The 16591-nt window shown below is 42.8% G+C and overlaps 2 protein-coding genes across 6 annotated transcripts in view; one reads left to right on the forward strand and one right to left on the reverse strand.

Moving 5' to 3' along the window:
* Window positions 1-5824: 5824 nt before the first annotated feature.
* Window positions 5825-16591, reverse strand: part of ILDR1 (immunoglobulin like domain containing receptor 1) — a 69814-nt gene continuing 59047 nt past the window's right edge. For 3 of the 5 annotated variants that reach the window (XM_078146732.1, XM_020985925.2, XM_020985922.2), the window contains 3 exons: window positions 15296-15427; window positions 14243-15054; window positions 5825-6514 (listed from right to left, as the gene is read on the reverse strand). In XM_078146732.1, coding sequence (XP_078002858.1) covers window positions 6473-6514; window positions 14243-15054; window positions 15296-15427 — 986 coding nt within the window. In that variant the 3' untranslated portion in view covers window positions 5825-6472. The remainder of the gene's footprint in view (window positions 6515-14242; window positions 15055-15295; window positions 15428-16591) is intronic. The other 2 variants (XM_020985923.2, XM_020985924.2) reach the window with 2 other exon arrangements.
* The window catches only part of CD86 (CD86 molecule), a 159593-nt gene continuing 152416 nt past the window's right edge, over window positions 9415-16591 (forward strand). The window contains exon 1 of the mRNA XM_020985930.2: window positions 9415-9676. The gene's annotated coding sequence lies outside the window, so the exon portion shown is untranslated. The remainder of the gene's footprint in view (window positions 9677-16591) is intronic.

Here is a 16591-nt window from a genome sequence, read left to right on the forward strand (position 1 = left end):
TACTTGGGATTGAGCATTCATTTAGATGTGGTTTCATTAAGTGACAGTAAAGGTCTTGAATATGCACTTGAATATGGAAACAATCCTGACTCACTGTCTGACCTTGACCAAATAAAACTGGATTGAGGGGGTTTCCCCACTTGAAGTTAGGTTCTCTGAGTGCAGCACTAAGGTGGACATGGCAGCTAAAGCACAGGAATAACCAGGTTTCAATAATGAAGAAGTATTTCTTCATTTTAAAAGTTCAGGAAATGATTGGCAAAGTCTGGATTGCCCTGGGCCCCTGGTATTCAGAGAAAAATTACTGTAGTTGGGAAATGAGAGGGTTTCAGGTGAACTCTGATCCTGGCTGGTCTGGGGATAGGAGAGCTGGAATTACCAAAGTGTTACTATGATCAGTGTTAGCATAGTGGGGAAGGTAGAGCAGCTGCACTATAGGGTAGAAAGGAAACAGCTGTGTAAGACAAACTTAAAGACTGCACCAGAGGAGCTCTTCTATGTCTACCACCAGCATAGAAAAGCTGGAAGAGTGGTCTTTCACCAGTGGTATTATTATGTAGGGAGCATGCCTGCTGCCAGCATAAGAAAGCTGGAAGAATGTGATGTTCCACTGCTGATGAAATTGAATTGCCAAGTGTATTATTGGGTAGAAACTTTTGGGAAGGCAGTGTAAGAAGCAAGAGCAAGGAAATTTTTTTTGTTTGTTTTTTGTTTTTTTTGGAGGGGGGTTAGGCAATGGGGTTAAGTGACTTGCCGAGGGTCACACAGCTAGTAAGTGTCATGTGTCTAAGGCTGGATTTGAATTCAGGTCCTCCTGAATCCAGGGCCGGTGCTCCATCTACTGCGCCGTCTAAGTGCCCCCAAGGAAATATTTTGTGAACAAGCCAGCAACGTCATTGTAAGGGTCTTATGTTCCTGACTGTTGATCCCTTTTGAGTGGTGGCTGTCTGTGAACTGTCTGGGAGTATATGTTTCTTCCAAGGTTCTTCATGTGGTTCTGTGATGAATATTGTGCTTCTCTTTAGCGGGAACGAGGACCTGGCTTCTGAGGAGTCTGGCTAATAATGACTTATGGTACAGGTTCAGCTTATAGCTGCATACTTGATTACTGTGCCAGCTAACTCCTTCTTTCTCCTGGGGAAGACGATGAGAGCATTATGCAGTAACATTGGTTGGGCTGGGACCATGAGAAGCTCTGGCCGATTGGAATACATCAATTCTTGCTCTTGTCAGGGACATGGTTTGCCTGTTGTCCTTAGGACACATTTTGGCTACAGTTAATGTTTGTGGGTTCAGGGCTGCCCCTTACCAGCAAGACTATAGGAGAGCTATGAGAAAACTGGCTTCACCCTAGGAGGTCCCTTGCTTGTGCTGTTCTTTCTGACTTTGATCTTCTACACCCTGAACTGTGCCTTCCTTGTCCAGATCGAGGACACCTGGCTCTTCTCCTCTGCACCTGACCTTAAATCTATGCCAGTACTTTCTTGCTTAGCTAGATTCCCTGGGTTAGCCCTTTCTAACTCTCCTTGCCAACCATATCCTTTATGCCCTGGTACGTTATTCTTCAGGACCAATCAGTCAGTCAGTAGACATTTATTTAACACCTACTATGTTCTCAACACTGCTGAGCGCTGGTGACATGAAAAGAATCAAAAGATGGCCACTGATCTCCAGGAGCTTATAATCTAATGGAATAACAAGCAAATAAATATGTACAAACTAGCTATAAGCAGGATGTATAGGAAACAAGAGGGAAGGCATTAGAATTAAAAGGCATTGAGAAAGGTTTCCTGTAGAAAATGGGATTTTAATTGGAACTTAAGGAAGCCAGGTAAGACAGCAGGCAGGGATGAAGAGGGCAAGACCGAAGTAAGTAGAGAGATCTGGGGAGCTAATGGCTTCACTTGGGATTAAGTTGCACCTACTCACTGGTTCTCTCAGACTCTTAAAAATTGTTTATTCTGAATTTAAATTTCAAACACAAGAAGTATTTCCATACGAAGTTGAACAGAAAGAGGATTGCATAAAAACCTGCAGGTCTCTATTATGAACCTCTTTCTTTCCTCTTAATGTGTATAAATTCAAGTTGTAGTTTACGGAGCTATCTGGCTTACCTGTGTTTCTCTCTGGTCTTTCTTCCATTCTCTTTTCTGTCCCTAATCTAGACTCTTGGGAGAAAGTGGCTGTGGTGCCTGTGCCTAAGGTGATGCCACAGCTTCTGCATCTGGAGGAGTCCTGTGGCCTAGTACACATGGGTCACTCTGAGGCCTTCCAATATCAAGTGGAATAAGACCACTTAGCCAAGCTCTGATACTTCAGAAAGGCATCAATTTTACTGAATAAAGAGCTAGCCCTAATTCTGAAATGAGGGGACTTAGGACCTAATGACTAGCTATAAAATATGTCAATGAGCCAGACAATCAATCAGCAAGTATTTACAATGTGTAAAAAGTGAGGGGAAGTTGTCTCAGAAGGACCTGTGACTCAGGTGAGTTGTGTTTGCAAGTGAGGTTGCAGCTGACATTTTAGGAGCAGTGTAAATAAAGGAGTTTCAGCAATGTGACCACACCTGGGATGTGTGGAGGTTTCTCCCATCCAGGATGCTACATAGGATCTGCATGGACTGTTGAAAAGCACAGAGACTGAGGAGTCAGAGGAACAGAGTCTAAACCCTACTTTTGAGGCTTACTTCCTTACCATGGGTTGGACCTGTGTTTTAAGAAAATCACTTTAGTAGCTGAATGGAGGATGAATTGGAGCAAGGAAAACTTGTGGCAGGCAGATAAACCAGCTATTGCTACAGTACAGATATGAGGAGATGAGGGCCTACCCTAGGTGGTGGCAGAAGAGAAAGGAGCACATTTGAGAGATGTTGCAAAGGTGAAACTGACAGGCCTTGTTGGGACATGGTGGGGTGGGGATGGTGAGAGACAGAGAGTAATTGAGGATGATACCTAGGTTGCAAGACTGGGAGACTGTGAGGATGGTGGTACCCTGGACCACCATAGAGAAGTTTGGAAGAGTGGAAGGTTTGAAGGGGAAAATGAGTCCAGTTTTGGACATATTGAATTTAAGATATCTACAGGACATCCAGTTTGAGAGTCTAAGAAGCAGTAGGAGATGAGAGACTACAGGTTAGCAGAGAGGTAAGGGCTGGATAAATAGATCTGAGAATCATCTGCATAGAAATGATCATTGAATCAAGTGAAAGAGTCTAGAGGGAGAAGAGGGTCCAGGATAGATCATTGCTGGACACTCGTGGTTAACAGGTGTGGCCTGGATGAAGATCTGGCAATGGACACTGAAATAGGCAGAAGGAAGACCAGGAGACAGTGGTGTTCTGAAAATCTGGGGAGAAGGGAGTATCAAGGAGAAAAGAGTGATGGGGAGAAATCAAGAAAGATGAGGACTGAGAAAAGGCCACTGGATCTGGCGACTAAGAGATCATTAGTAACTTTGGAGAGAGGAGTTTCTATTGAATGATCAGATTGGAAGCCAGATTGTACAGAGTTAAGAAGATAGTAAGAAGAAAAGAAGTAAAGATACCCATTATAGATGGCCTTCTCAAGTTTAGCCTCAAAAGGAAGGAAAAATATGGGACAACAGCAGGAATGGATGGATCAAATGAGGTTTTCTTCAGGATGAGACATGGACATGTTTGTAGACAATAGGGAAGGAGTCAGTAGTCAAGTAGCGCAGTCGATAGAGTGCTAGACCATCAAATCCAGTCTCAGATACCTACTAGCTCTGTGACCCTGGGCCAGTCATTTAGCCTCTATTTAGCTCAGTTTCCCCATCTGAAAAAGTGGGGATGGAAATAATAGCACTTACCTTCCAGGGTTGTTGTAAGGATCAAATAAGATAATATTTGTAAAGCGCTTTGTAAACCTTGATATAAATGTTACCTATTAATATCATTATTGTGAGTTTAATTTGGTTTTAATGATGTCTAGCACACTCTGCTTGTATCGATAAATGTTTAACTGCTTTTCATCATAATGAAGAACAGTGTAGACACTATATTTTTGACTAAAGTTTACTTGGGATGGCAGCTAAGTGGCACAGTGGATAGAGCACTGAGCTTGGAATCAAGAAAACTCATCTTCAAGAGTTCAAATCCAGTCTCAGACTCTTACAAGGTGTGTGACCCTGGTCAAGTCACTTAACCCTGTTTGCCTCAGTTTCCTCATCTGTAAAATGAACTGGAGAAGGAAATGGCAAACCACTCCAGTATCTTTGTCAGGAAAGCCCCAAATGGGGTGAGGAACAGTCAAACACAACTGAACAACAAAATCACTTGGGATAGTTAACTTAATTTTTTTTTTATACCTTCCATGACAACTAAGGAACAAATTCCATCTGAGTAGAACAGAAGGTAACCTACACTATGCAATAGATATACTTGAAAAATTGCATGTATAAAGAAAATATCTTTTATCATGAGGCAGCATGGTGCCAGTATTTGGAGTCAGAGCACCTGGGTTCAAATTTCAGATCTACCAATTTCTACTTGTCTGACCTTGGGTAAGTCCTAACCTCTGTGGGCCTTGGTTTCCTCATCTGTAAAATGAGAGGGTTAAGTTAGATGACTTCTCAGATCTCTTTTAGCATAAAATCTATGACCCAATGACCTCCACATTCAGCATCTGATCCAGACGTAGGACAAATATGACACTTAAGGATCCTACCCTTAATTTCAAAGACTATCCTACCTTTAGCATTTATTTCATTATCATGTCACAGGTCCAACACTTAGCACAGTGCCTAGCACATAGTAGGCATTTTGTTGCTGTTGCTGAGTTGGTGTTTAGTTGTGTCCAACTCTTCATGACTCCATTTGGGGTTTTCTTGGCAAAGATACTGGACTAGTTTGCCATTTCTTTATCCAGATCATTTTACAGATGAAGAAACTGAGGCAAACAGGGTTGTGACTTGTCTGTGGTCATACAGCTGCTAAGAGCAGTCTTCCTGACTCCAAGCCAACACTCTATCCACTATGCCGCCTAGCTGCGCCATAGTAGGTATTTAAATGTTTATTGGTTTGGATTGGATGCTGAGCCCAGGTTTATTGTTCACCTATAGTGCTGGTTCTACTCACTTTCCCACTCTACATATCTAATCAATTGCCAAATGGCGCCATTTCTACCTCCGCAGCATCTCTTGCTGATATTCCCTCCTCTCCCTGGTTCAAACCTTCATCACCTCTTGCTTGGACTATTGCAATAGTTTTCTATTTGATCTTCCTGTCTCATATCGCTTCCCATTCCAAACTATCCTTCACGTAGCTGTCAAGTTATTTTTCCTAAAATAGGTTTGACATTTCAAGTTCTTCACAGCCTGACCCCTTCTTACACTTTACTCTGTTCCTCTTCAGTCCAGCGATACTAGCCTACTCCCTGTCCCACATATAAGCTACTTCATCTCCCATCATCAGGCCTTTGCACTAAACATAATGAACTCAGCCTGGAATATACTCCCTCCTTACCTTTGACTCTTGGAATCCCTGGTTTTCTTTAGATTTCAACCAGGGTTCACCTTCTACAGGAAGCCTTTCCTGGTTCCCCCCAGCTGCTAGTGCATGCCTTCCCCCAATGACCTTGTATTCATTTTGCATACATTCTCTATCCTCAAATGTTACATATGTACATATTGTATCCCTGGAGAGAATTAAGTCTCTCTGGAGGCAGAGATTTTACTTTTTGTCTTTCTATCCTCAGCATAGTGCCTGGTATGTAGTAAGACCTTAATAAAAGCTTGGTGATTGAGACGGTCACACACAGATACAAAAAAGGCAAAAGAAAGCAAAACCAAACCAAACCATAACTATCATCGCAGTCTTTTATTTTCCCTTGGGCAATACCTTTCAACTGATGCAACCCTAAAATAGAAAGAACCATGAGGTTATAAATCTAGGGATGAAACAGGTGGAGACTAAGTTTCAACAAAATACTCCCCTTATAACTATCGCTTAGAGCTGCTGTATACATGGAGGCACCCATAGGCTGTCTCTTGTTCCTTTTGGGTGTTCAATTGCTTCATCAAGCTTCCTGAGTTCTGACTGAGATTAACCCTTGGTTCTGATACATGTAACTGAGTTGAAGACTCATGAAACTCAGTTCTTGGTTGGACCTATATCCTCGTTATTGTCTGTCTTTGTAACTCCACTGCCTGGGTCTGTGCTTATAAAGCACAGTAGCAATTTAATAAATGCTTGTTAATTGGCTGATTTTGCCTTTGTATTCTCAGTGCCTAGAACAATAGCCAGCACACAGTAGACACTTAATAACTGCTTGTTGAATGAATGAAAGGAGAAGCCAAAAGTCAAATGTAGTAGTCTCAAGCCACCATGCCACTTCAGCTTGGTTCCTGAGGTCCAATCCAGAAGCACAAGTTCAGAATCGCCAGGGCTTCTGAATCAGAAAATTCACTGTTGTCTATCATGATAGAAGAGCCAAGAAGGAGATCCCAGGTATTAGATGATGACACTCCTTCCACTATGGGAGCTTTCTCTCTCCTGGAAAGGGAGGATACAGAAAAGAATTAATCACAAACTATGAGGGCAATATTCAATTTAATACTATTCAACCAATATGTATTAAGTACTTCCTAGATAGGAAGCTCTTTGAACTCTGCCCTCATTTGTTCTCCTTCTCCCTCATCCTTCCTTTCCTCCCTGACTCTCCTTTGCACCAAACACCTCCTAACATCATGATTTACAGCCAGCAGCAGCTCATTGTTTCTGTTTCCTCATATGACGCCTTATTACTCCCAGGGGTAGAAAATACATAACCAGCCCCTTCAGAACTACAGAACATAAATGATTGCTATGGACTAGAACTTTATAGATATTTTACAAACAAAACAAAACAAAACAAAACTGAAGAGTCAGTGCATGGTTCAAAATTAGGGTGTATGGTTTAGGTCAGTGGCACCCAAAAATCTAGACAGTATGCTAAAAAGAAAAGACATCACCTCACTGATGGTAATCAAAGTTCCTTATAGTCAAAACTACGGTTTCTGCAATAGCAATGTATGGCTGTGAGAGTTGGACTATAAGGAAAGCTGAGCACCATCAAATTGACACTTTTGAATCGTGGTGCTGGAGTAGACTTTTGAGAGTTCCTTGGATAGACAGGAGATCAAATCAATCAATACTTAAAGAAATTAATTCAGACTACTCATCAGAAGGTCAAATGCTGAAGCTTAAATACTTGGCCACATCATGAGAAGAAAGATCTTATTGGAAAACACCCCAATGTTGGGACAGAAGGCATAAGGAGAAGGGCATGGCAGAGGATAAGATGGATAGGTAGTGTTATGGAAGCAGCAAACATGAACTTGGACAGGCTTCAGGAGATAGTAAAGGACAGAAGGGCCTAGAGTGCTATGGTCCATAGGGTTACAAAGAGTCAGACAAGACTGAATGCAGTAAGTCCAACTCAAATAGAAACAATCACTCTTTGGGAGGTTTGCCAGCAGTGAGTTTGACACCTCTGGTCTAGATTACCGGAGGGACATCTTTACATCACAGAGTTAGAGCTAAAAGGGACTTTGGAGGTCATCTTAATCAATCCCTTTATTCTATGGATGAAGAAATCAGGCCAAAACAAGCTAAATGACTGGCCCAGGGCCATTCAGGATTTGAGCCTACTTGCTCAATTTAAAAGCCAGTTCTCCTACCTCCTCCACCACTGAGACATGTTGCCTCACTTACACTGACTTTCGCTATAGCCCTCCGGGAGGTAGGGTGGGAGGGAGAGAGAGAAGAAGAGAGGGAAAGAAGAAGAGGAAGGAGAAAGAGAGGGAGGAGGAGCTTTTTTTCATTTGAGCACAATTATGCCTCCTAATGTCACATGGAGAACAGCTACTAGGGACTGAGTAATTAACTAGTCCTCATGCATCTCAAAATTCTCTCACCTTATTTTCTCCTTCAATTAGATTTTTATTAGCACCTTCAAGTGATAAAATTAAAATCATTAAAATTAGCAATAAGGAGGATGGGGGGGAAGGGATGAAAGAAATGATCAGACCCATCTTCTCTCTGTCCTCATACATGCCACTCAGATCTTCCTTCAGTCTTCTCATGCTATTCTTCCCAGCCTGAAATGCCTTCTTTCCTTCCTCTCTGCCTATCCAAATCCTGCATTTCTTGTAGGCTGGGTCTATAACATTTGTTGGGTCATAGACCATTTTGATGGTCTGGTGAGGACCCCTTTTCTGAATACTATTTTTAAATGAATAAAACAAAACACATAGGATTATGAAGGAAGTCAATTACATTGAAATACAGCATATTTTAAATAAATTATATATTATATCACAGACATTATATAATTATATGCATAATATATGTAACATATATTATATACACACACGTATATACATAAGTATATATGTGGATATATGTATACATGCACACATGCACACCCAGTTCAAGGACCTTGGGCTAAGAACCTCTGTCTAATGGGGCAGCTAGGTGGTACAGTGGATAGAGCACTGGTCCTGGAGCCAGGAGGACCTAAGTTCAAATCTGGCTTTAGACACTTGATGCTAGCTATGTGACCCTAAGCAAGTCACTTAACCCCATTGCCTCATGGAAAAAAAAAAAAGGAAGGATCCCTAAGGACCTAAGGCCACAGTCTCCAAGAAAACTCCAACTATTCTAAATGACCTCAAATTGCTTAATTCTTTAATTTAGGATTTAACATGGGATTAGCCAATGTGGTTTTGTTTGTTGTTCACTGTTCTACATGGGATCACTGTCTCTTCAAGTTCTTAAGGGCAGAGACCTTCTATATTTCTCTATCCCACAAGGAGGCCTAACAATGTTGTGTTCAGAGCAAGTGCTCAGTAAATATTTCCTAGTAGTTTGTGTGGCTTGAATGGATTTCATTCATGGATATGCTACCTCTGTACAGCAAGAATGGCCACCTAGGAAAAACTATTATAATGGAGACAAAGTGGTTTAGTGGATAGGGCACTGAACTTGGAGATAGGAAGCACTGAGTTCGAATTCTGCCTCAAATACCTGCTAGCTATGTGATCCTGTTGCCCCTCTTGGCTTCAATTTCCCAATCTATAAAATGAAAGGATTGAACCTTATGAACAATTAAACTCTTAATAGCCAATTTCAGTTCTAAACCTGTGGTCCTATAAATTCTATCATAGCTTCTCCCTTTATCAATGCACTCTCAAAGTTATCTGATAGTTATGGGTCTTGATTTTTATGTTTTTGCTCAACACACAGTCCTTAGTTGAGGTACCATGTATTGTACCACTAAGAAAAAAGGGGAAGGAAGTCAAGGAGGGCCACAGAATTTTATTTAGGGCATGTACATACAAGTCCCAACTTGCCTGAGATGTCAATTTTGTTAAAAAAAAAAAAAGATTGGTATCCGGCTTGTATCTAAAAAGCTCACTGATTGGACTAAAAAGTGGAAAAGAGAGAGAAATCATTAGTGCTCCATTAAAAGTTGATGGTTAGTTGTGGTTGAGAGAGATTGAAACTACCTTTGTTTTCTACCAGAAAGAGTATACATGGTCTAATCTGCAAAACTGACTAATGACATACTACAGCTAAGTAAAGGATAAGGCTGCCAAGAAAGAGAGCAGATTCTCTCGATAGCCACGAAGCATGGGGGTGCTCAGACAAGCTGGACCTTTTGACCTTAGAACTGTAAGTTACTACTGGATTTTTTTCTAAGAGAACATCAGGGATGTAGGTATAAAAGTGTTTAGATACACCAGGTTTCTGTTACTGTTTTGTTAATTTGATGTTGCTTTGAATTATTGTTTTGTAAATGGTTGTTTATGTCATTCTATAATGGTTTTTACTAAGAACTTATTATAAAGTTATAGGTTAGTAGAAGAAAATTTTATAGAAAGACGTTTGAGATATACCACCTTTAATTTCTCGGTAAAGCCAGGCTATATAAGGGTGTGAATGGACAGTTGGGGGAGGCTGTTTGCCAGTCCCTTGGGGTAGTTATTCTGGTGGTGTCTTAGATGAGATAAACTTTGAGATGGTGAATTATAGTAGGCAATGGCCGCATGTCTTCAATATTGAGGCGTGTGTGTGTGAGGCAACTGTGAGGAAACTGTGAGGCAACAGTTTCTGTGAAAAACACCTACAGATTTTAGTAAGTGTGAGATGTTGGCCAGTAAAGCTAATGTTTTAAGGGGACAGTTAGATGGTGGAGTAATAGAGTGACGGGCCTGGAGTCAGAAAGATTCATCTTCCTGAGTTCAAATCTGGCCTCAGACATTACTAGCTGTGTGACCCTGGGAAAGTCACTTCCCCCTGTTTGCCTCAGTTTCCTCATCTGTAAAATGAGCTGGAGAAGGAAATGGCAAACCACTCTGGTTTCTTTGTCAAGAAAACCCCAAATGGGATCATGAAGAGTTGGACACAACTGAACAACAACAAAAAAGCTAATCCGATCTTTCAGTCTTGGGTCTGGACCTTTACTAAGAAACCATTTTGCTATTTTTACTCTGAGAGAGCTGCCTAGTCACTGAGAAGGTAAGTGACTTGCCCAAGGCCACACAGTTAACATATCTTGGAGGCTGGTCTTGAACCCAGGTCTCCCCAACTCAAAGCCAGATCACTGTATCACGCTGCTTCTAAGTGCAACCTCAGGGTGTTATCAATAGCAGAGTGTCCAGAAGGAGTCAAGGGACAGGCCCTTTCTTTTTTGCTTTGATCAAACTACTCTGGACTACTGTGTTCAGTTCTGGTATTCACATCTTAGGAAAGATGGAAGGCTACATCTAAGGAGTGTGGTCAAGACGGCAAGGGGCCCAAAGCTGAGCCGTATTTCAATTGATTGAGGGAACGTAGACAGTGGGCAATGGGTCTAGCCTGCATGAAGCAAGGGGTAAGAGGATTGACAACATGATAGCTATCTTCAAGCAGTCAAAAGACTGTGGATTTAGGGCCAGAAGTGACCTCAGCGGCTATTTTATGCAACCCCTTCATTTTACGGATGAGGAAAATGAGGTTGAGAGGGGCCTTGCTCAAGGTCATACAGTTTGTCGTGTGTAAGAAATATCAGACTCATTTTTCCTGGATCCCAAAAACAGAACCAGGAAGAATTGGGTGGAGGCTTCAGAGATGCAAATTTTGGTTTGAGGTAAAGCAGAACTTGAAAGAGCAGGACCAGAGAGGAATGAGCCACCTTGGGAAGATACAAGGTTTCCGAGAGACGTTATGATGTAGCGTAATGTGAACTGTGCTTTAACGAGAGACTGCTATTTAGGTCCGAGTTGTACTAAAAGATCTCATAAGTTCCTCTTAAGCTTTGAAACTGATTTTTTACCCCACCATGGGGAAATTTTAAGTTACAAGTTATCAAAGGTCACCACCTAGTGGCAAAAAATGAAACCAACGTCATAAGTCTTAAACCAAGTGGTAAAAGTCACTGCACTAGCTAGTATAAAAGATGAATATTTCTCTCTTCTCTTTAATAACTAATTATCATATTAGGACCAAGGTTTTTCCCCTTTTCTACTTCCTCATCCAGAAACCAACCAGTGTGGGAAATTTCTCTTAGAGATTTACCCAGGCCAAGATCTAATCAGACAGTAAAAGAAATTCTAAGTTTGGGCCAATGGGTGTATTCCTGCTCATTGTGTTTGCTCAGACAGGTGTGTGGGGGGCGGAATGTTGATTCTCCCTATTATCAAGACAAGTGATATGTGAATTGATGTCTCTTTGACCAAGATTTGAGTGACCTAAGCCATGTACCCCAAGATAGCCCACCTCCTGTTTGATTCATCAATCAGAGTTGAGTAGGTACCCCTCGGGAACATGGGAACACCTCTTCTTCAAAGGGCATATGAACTGTGACCCCCCACTACCATTAAGGGTCTTTGGTCTAAGCCAGCCAAATGATCATCCTTGTAGTAATAAACTGCTGACCTTATTAATAAAGTGATTGAATTACCTAGAAACTATGTCTCTCAAACCTTTTTAAATGTCACACTAGATAAAGTGACATTATTGCATCATATTAACTGGGAACAGTGAGGGCCCTCACTAGTAGGTGGAGTTAGACTTGGATCCTGACCAAGTTCTTTCAATAATTTCACTTGGCCTCATTCTCTCCATTGCAAAATGAGAGAATTGGGCTAAGTGGATTCCAAGGTGACTTTTTAGTTCTACCGATCCATGACTCTCCAAGAAATCCAGTCCAATGAAAACCTAAGGGTTAGGCTCAACCATGTCCTTTTTGTCTGCCATACTGAGGCAGCTAAGTGGTGCAGTGGATACAGTGCTGGGGACTGGAGTCAGAAAGACAGCCTCAGACACTTACTAGCTGTGTCACCCTGGGTAAATCACTTAACTTCTCTTTGTTTTAGTTTCCTTAACTGTAAAATGCGGATAATAACAATAATTACCTTGCAGGATTGTTGTAAGGATCAAATACGATAATATGTGTAGAGCACTTAGCACAGTGCCTGGCACATAGCAGAAGTTATATTAATGCTTATTTTCTTCCCCTTCCCTTGTTATCCCTATTGGTCTCACAAACCCATCTGATCACAACCTGAGAGCTGAAAGAGTCCTGAGAAGCCATCAAGGCCATTTCCCTCGCTTTTATAGATGAGGAAAGTGAGGCCCAGATAGGCTTGCCCAGGTCACACTGCTAGAACGTGTCTGAGGTGAATCTGAACTCAGGTTTTACTGAATTCTAAGCCCAGAACTCTATCCATTGTACCACCTAATCACCTGTGGCTCCAGTCCCCAAAACTTAAGTTTGGCATTATATATACACATGTATTTCCTATGCATGGCCTCCTGGGCCCCTCACCTATTCTACTGTACCTTTTAGGGAAGCCCACGTTATGTTAAAAACAGTTAAGGGGGCCACAGAGCAGTCGTGGCAGAGATCAGGTGATTGCCAGATTAAAAAGCAGCCTGCAATCTCACGAAGCATTTCTGATCTGAACCCCCAAAAACTTCTAGGAAGGTCTGAAGCAGAGTCACATAAGACGTACCTATTTGGTTCAGGCCAGTATTACAGTTTCAGGACACTCTGCGACTAGTTCCATTACCCCTGATGCTCCTCGCCAGGGAATTTTGAGAGACTTCTGAGATATTCAAACTATAATGTTTCCACTTTCCCTTAGGGAAACCCTCAAAACCACTTCACCCCCTGTTTCCTATAACATCTGTCAGTCAAGAAGTGAATCACCCTTTCTACCCACTACCCCAAAGGAGACAGAAGTAAGTCCCTCCAAGGCACGTGAGGCCAGAACCAAAGACTTGAGGTAGTCCTTACATCTTAAGGGCATGGATAGGGCTTCCCTCTCAAGATAACAATGCCAGAGGGGTAGCCAGAAACTCCTATAGGGGTTATCCAGTGGCCCTCCACAGACCACTCTGAGCTCGGTATCATGGGAAAAAGTGGCACTCACAGGGGTTTCCTAGTGGTCGCTTCAACGTCCACTATGGCAACACATACCATTGGCTTTCTGGTTGCTCTCTCCCCCAAGCAGGCCTGACCTTTTCCTAGTTTCTAAACATTTGGGTAGGGAGTAGGGGGCTTATGTTCTATACAAATCATTGACATCATCTTCTAGAGGCAGAGGGATTTCCTCAGTTGTAAATTGAGAAAGTTGGAGGAGATGATTGCTAAGGTCTCTTCTAGCTCTGAATCCCATGATCTCTGAGTTTGGGAGCCATGATCAGTGAGCCAGATATCAGAAAGGACATAGTAGCTCTGATAATGCTTTGAAATTAGGCACTGTCATTCAAATGGTGCTTTTGGGTGTTTCATGTATATTATTTCATTTGAGGTATCACCATAATTAATTTGCGCCATCTTACATAGGAGGAAAGTGATGCTCACATGGTCTTCTTAAATCCAAGACTTGTGCTTTCTCTACATTCACAGTTGGGGGTGCTGCTGTTTCTAAAACTAGGTCCCTCAAACTCACTCTCTGCTAAGAGAGTCGTTTTCCACTAGAAGAGTGTAAGCTCTTTGAGGGTAGGTATTAAAATTTCATTTTTGTTTTTGGATCTCCACTGCTTAGCATAATATCTGGCATAAAGTAAGTACTTAATAAATATTTGCTCTCTGGCTGCCTGGACACGTTGTAAAACTTGTCTAGGGTTGGTTACCCCTTGCCTAGGAGAGATCACTGCTTAATGGATGCCAAATATGACGAAACTATGCCAGATTAATGGGTCTTCTCTTTCCATGCCCTACCATCACAGCAAGTAATTCCCCAGGCTCACCGAACGCCTTTCCACATTCCCTTTTTTCCTGACATTCTTGCCTGGAATGACATCTAGAGAGCGGTAGCTCGGTGGCTTCTCTTCTGTCCAGCTTGGGGGTTGAGGAGGACGGTGGGATTTCCAGCCTTGATGATACTGCCGTTCCTTCTCTTCTTCTGAACTCCAAGAGCTGTGGCAAGATGGCGGGGAATAGCTTCGGTGTCGGTGGCTGCGGTGCCTGTAGGTGCTCTGCCTTTGGCCTGACCGATGGCGCCTCCCTGGCGAGCGGCTACGTTGTGTTGAGTGGTTGGGGCGCCAGTGGGTCTCCTGGGAATAGGACCCATCATCACTCAGGCTACCAGAGTATGGCCTGGACTTGGGTGAGACTTCCTCCCTAGAGTTCCAACGTCTCCCACTCTTATAGTTCTCACGAGCCCTACGCTCTGAGGCTTTGGGCTTTGGCCATGGTTCCAAGGACCCTCGACGGAAATCAGAGGAATGATTCTGTCTTCTCTCCTCTTTCACTTCCTCCAGAGCCCAAGGTCGCCTGGAAAACTGCTGGTGAGATGATTCACTGGTCCTCTGGGAGGAGGGAAAGTCTGTGACTAAGGGGGGAAGGTGGATAATCCTGCGTTCCACGATTTCTGAACCCAGGGAGGACAACATGCTGAAGTGACGACCGATTCTTGCTTTGTGGTCTGCTGGGAGGGACTGGGCAGGGTTGAGTTTCTGCAGTTCCTTCTCTAAGTACTCTAGCACTCCATTGGCAGCAGGGGGGTGAGTTGGAGTTGGGGGCACTGGCATCTGAGGGAAGCTGGCCGGTGGGGACAAATCTAAAAACAAAGAGAAATGACAATATCACTGTTATGACAAGTCCCAAGATAAATTGATTTCCCTGGTTCATAGGGGTACCAGAAAGTCCCCTGGAACACCCTGTTTATTTGATTTTCAAACTAATTGTTTGATCTGTGCTTCTTCCTGAGCCATAGAAATCCGCATTGTCCTTTTCCCAAAGGCCCCACACAGCCCATGTTCTTACCCTCAGCCCTCCTAGATTTCTTTGGTAGGGTTTACCTCGCTGCAGCAGCGGGTTCATTTGGTAAGATGAAACCTGGGAGCTCCTGTCAGCTCTCCAGTAGAGGGGTTTTTCCATCATCTGGGGGATTAGTGCCCGAGCCTGCTTCATATACTGATGCCGGGCCAGGGCTGCAGGGGGGAAAAGGAGAAATGATTACCTTCACTCTGTGTAGTTTCTCAACCCCTCATGAGACCAGAAGGCAATGTGGTATAAGGAGAAGGAGCCCTGGGTTTGGAGTAAGAGACATTGGGTTTAAGACCCACCTCTTCCACTGGTAAGCTAGGTGAGCCATAATCCCTCAGGTTCAGTTTTCTCATCGGCAAAATGGAAATTATACCACCTATTCCACTGGGTTAGTTTTGAAGGAAATGCTCTGTAACTCTAAAACTACCTAAATGTGAGTCGGTATTAGCCAACCTTTCCCAAAACCAGCCTCTCCTCCAAATCTGATGTGCCATGTTTTCAGTGAATAGGAGGTTTGGAAGGACTCTGTAAACTCCAGCTAAGACCTGGACTTCCATCGACCCTGAAATGTAGATTCTTCAAAGAGGTTTTCATAGAGAACAAAAATCATTAGCTTTAAAAATGTTACCACTCTGCTTTCCCCCAAGGTGGAACAGCATGTATTTTATCAAGCATGCAAATAAATTTTGGCAACTGACCAAGATGGCATCCAGTCATTAGCCAGAAATAGAAGGCACAAACACAGCAAGTTATTAAGGATACAGGCCTGGAAGGGCAGAAGGAAGTATATAGTTCTGTAACAATGTGTCCTCTGCTTCCTCCCAGGTAGATGAGCACTGAGTGTTGGAGGTAATCAAGGGGGTAGTACTTGGTGCTCATGAGGGATTCAGGCAGTAGCTTTCTGCCCTTCTCCCCAGTCATGACATCTCAAGGGTTGGAAAGCAACTTGGCAGTCATCCTTAAGAAGTGGACTTGCAGCCTCCAAGTGCAGGGAAGCTCATTACCTTGGGAAGCAGACAACTCTAATTAGATTTCCTTATATAAAGCCTAAAGCTATCTCCGCAGCTTTAGTTCACTGTTCCTAACTCTGCTTGCTGTGGTCAAGCAGAATAAGTAGAATCCCTCTTTCACATGACAACCCTTCAAAGACTTGAAGAATTTTTTGTCTTTTCCCCTTACAACCCCTACCTCATCTTTCCTTCTCTAGGCTAAAAATCCCCAGTTCTTTCACCCAGACTGCTCACTACAGGGGCTTTCTTCAGTGACAGGAATCTGGCAGGAGGAGGAAGGAAGGGAAATACCAGTCCTAATCAAGGGCCAAAGCAGGA

Source organism: Phascolarctos cinereus, unplaced genomic scaffold, assembly GCF_003287225.1.
Source record: "Phascolarctos cinereus isolate Bilbo 61053 unplaced genomic scaffold, phaCin_HiC Scaffold_726;HRSCAF=1367, whole genome shotgun sequence".
Classification (NCBI taxonomy): domain Eukaryota; kingdom Metazoa; phylum Chordata; class Mammalia; order Diprotodontia; family Phascolarctidae; genus Phascolarctos; species Phascolarctos cinereus.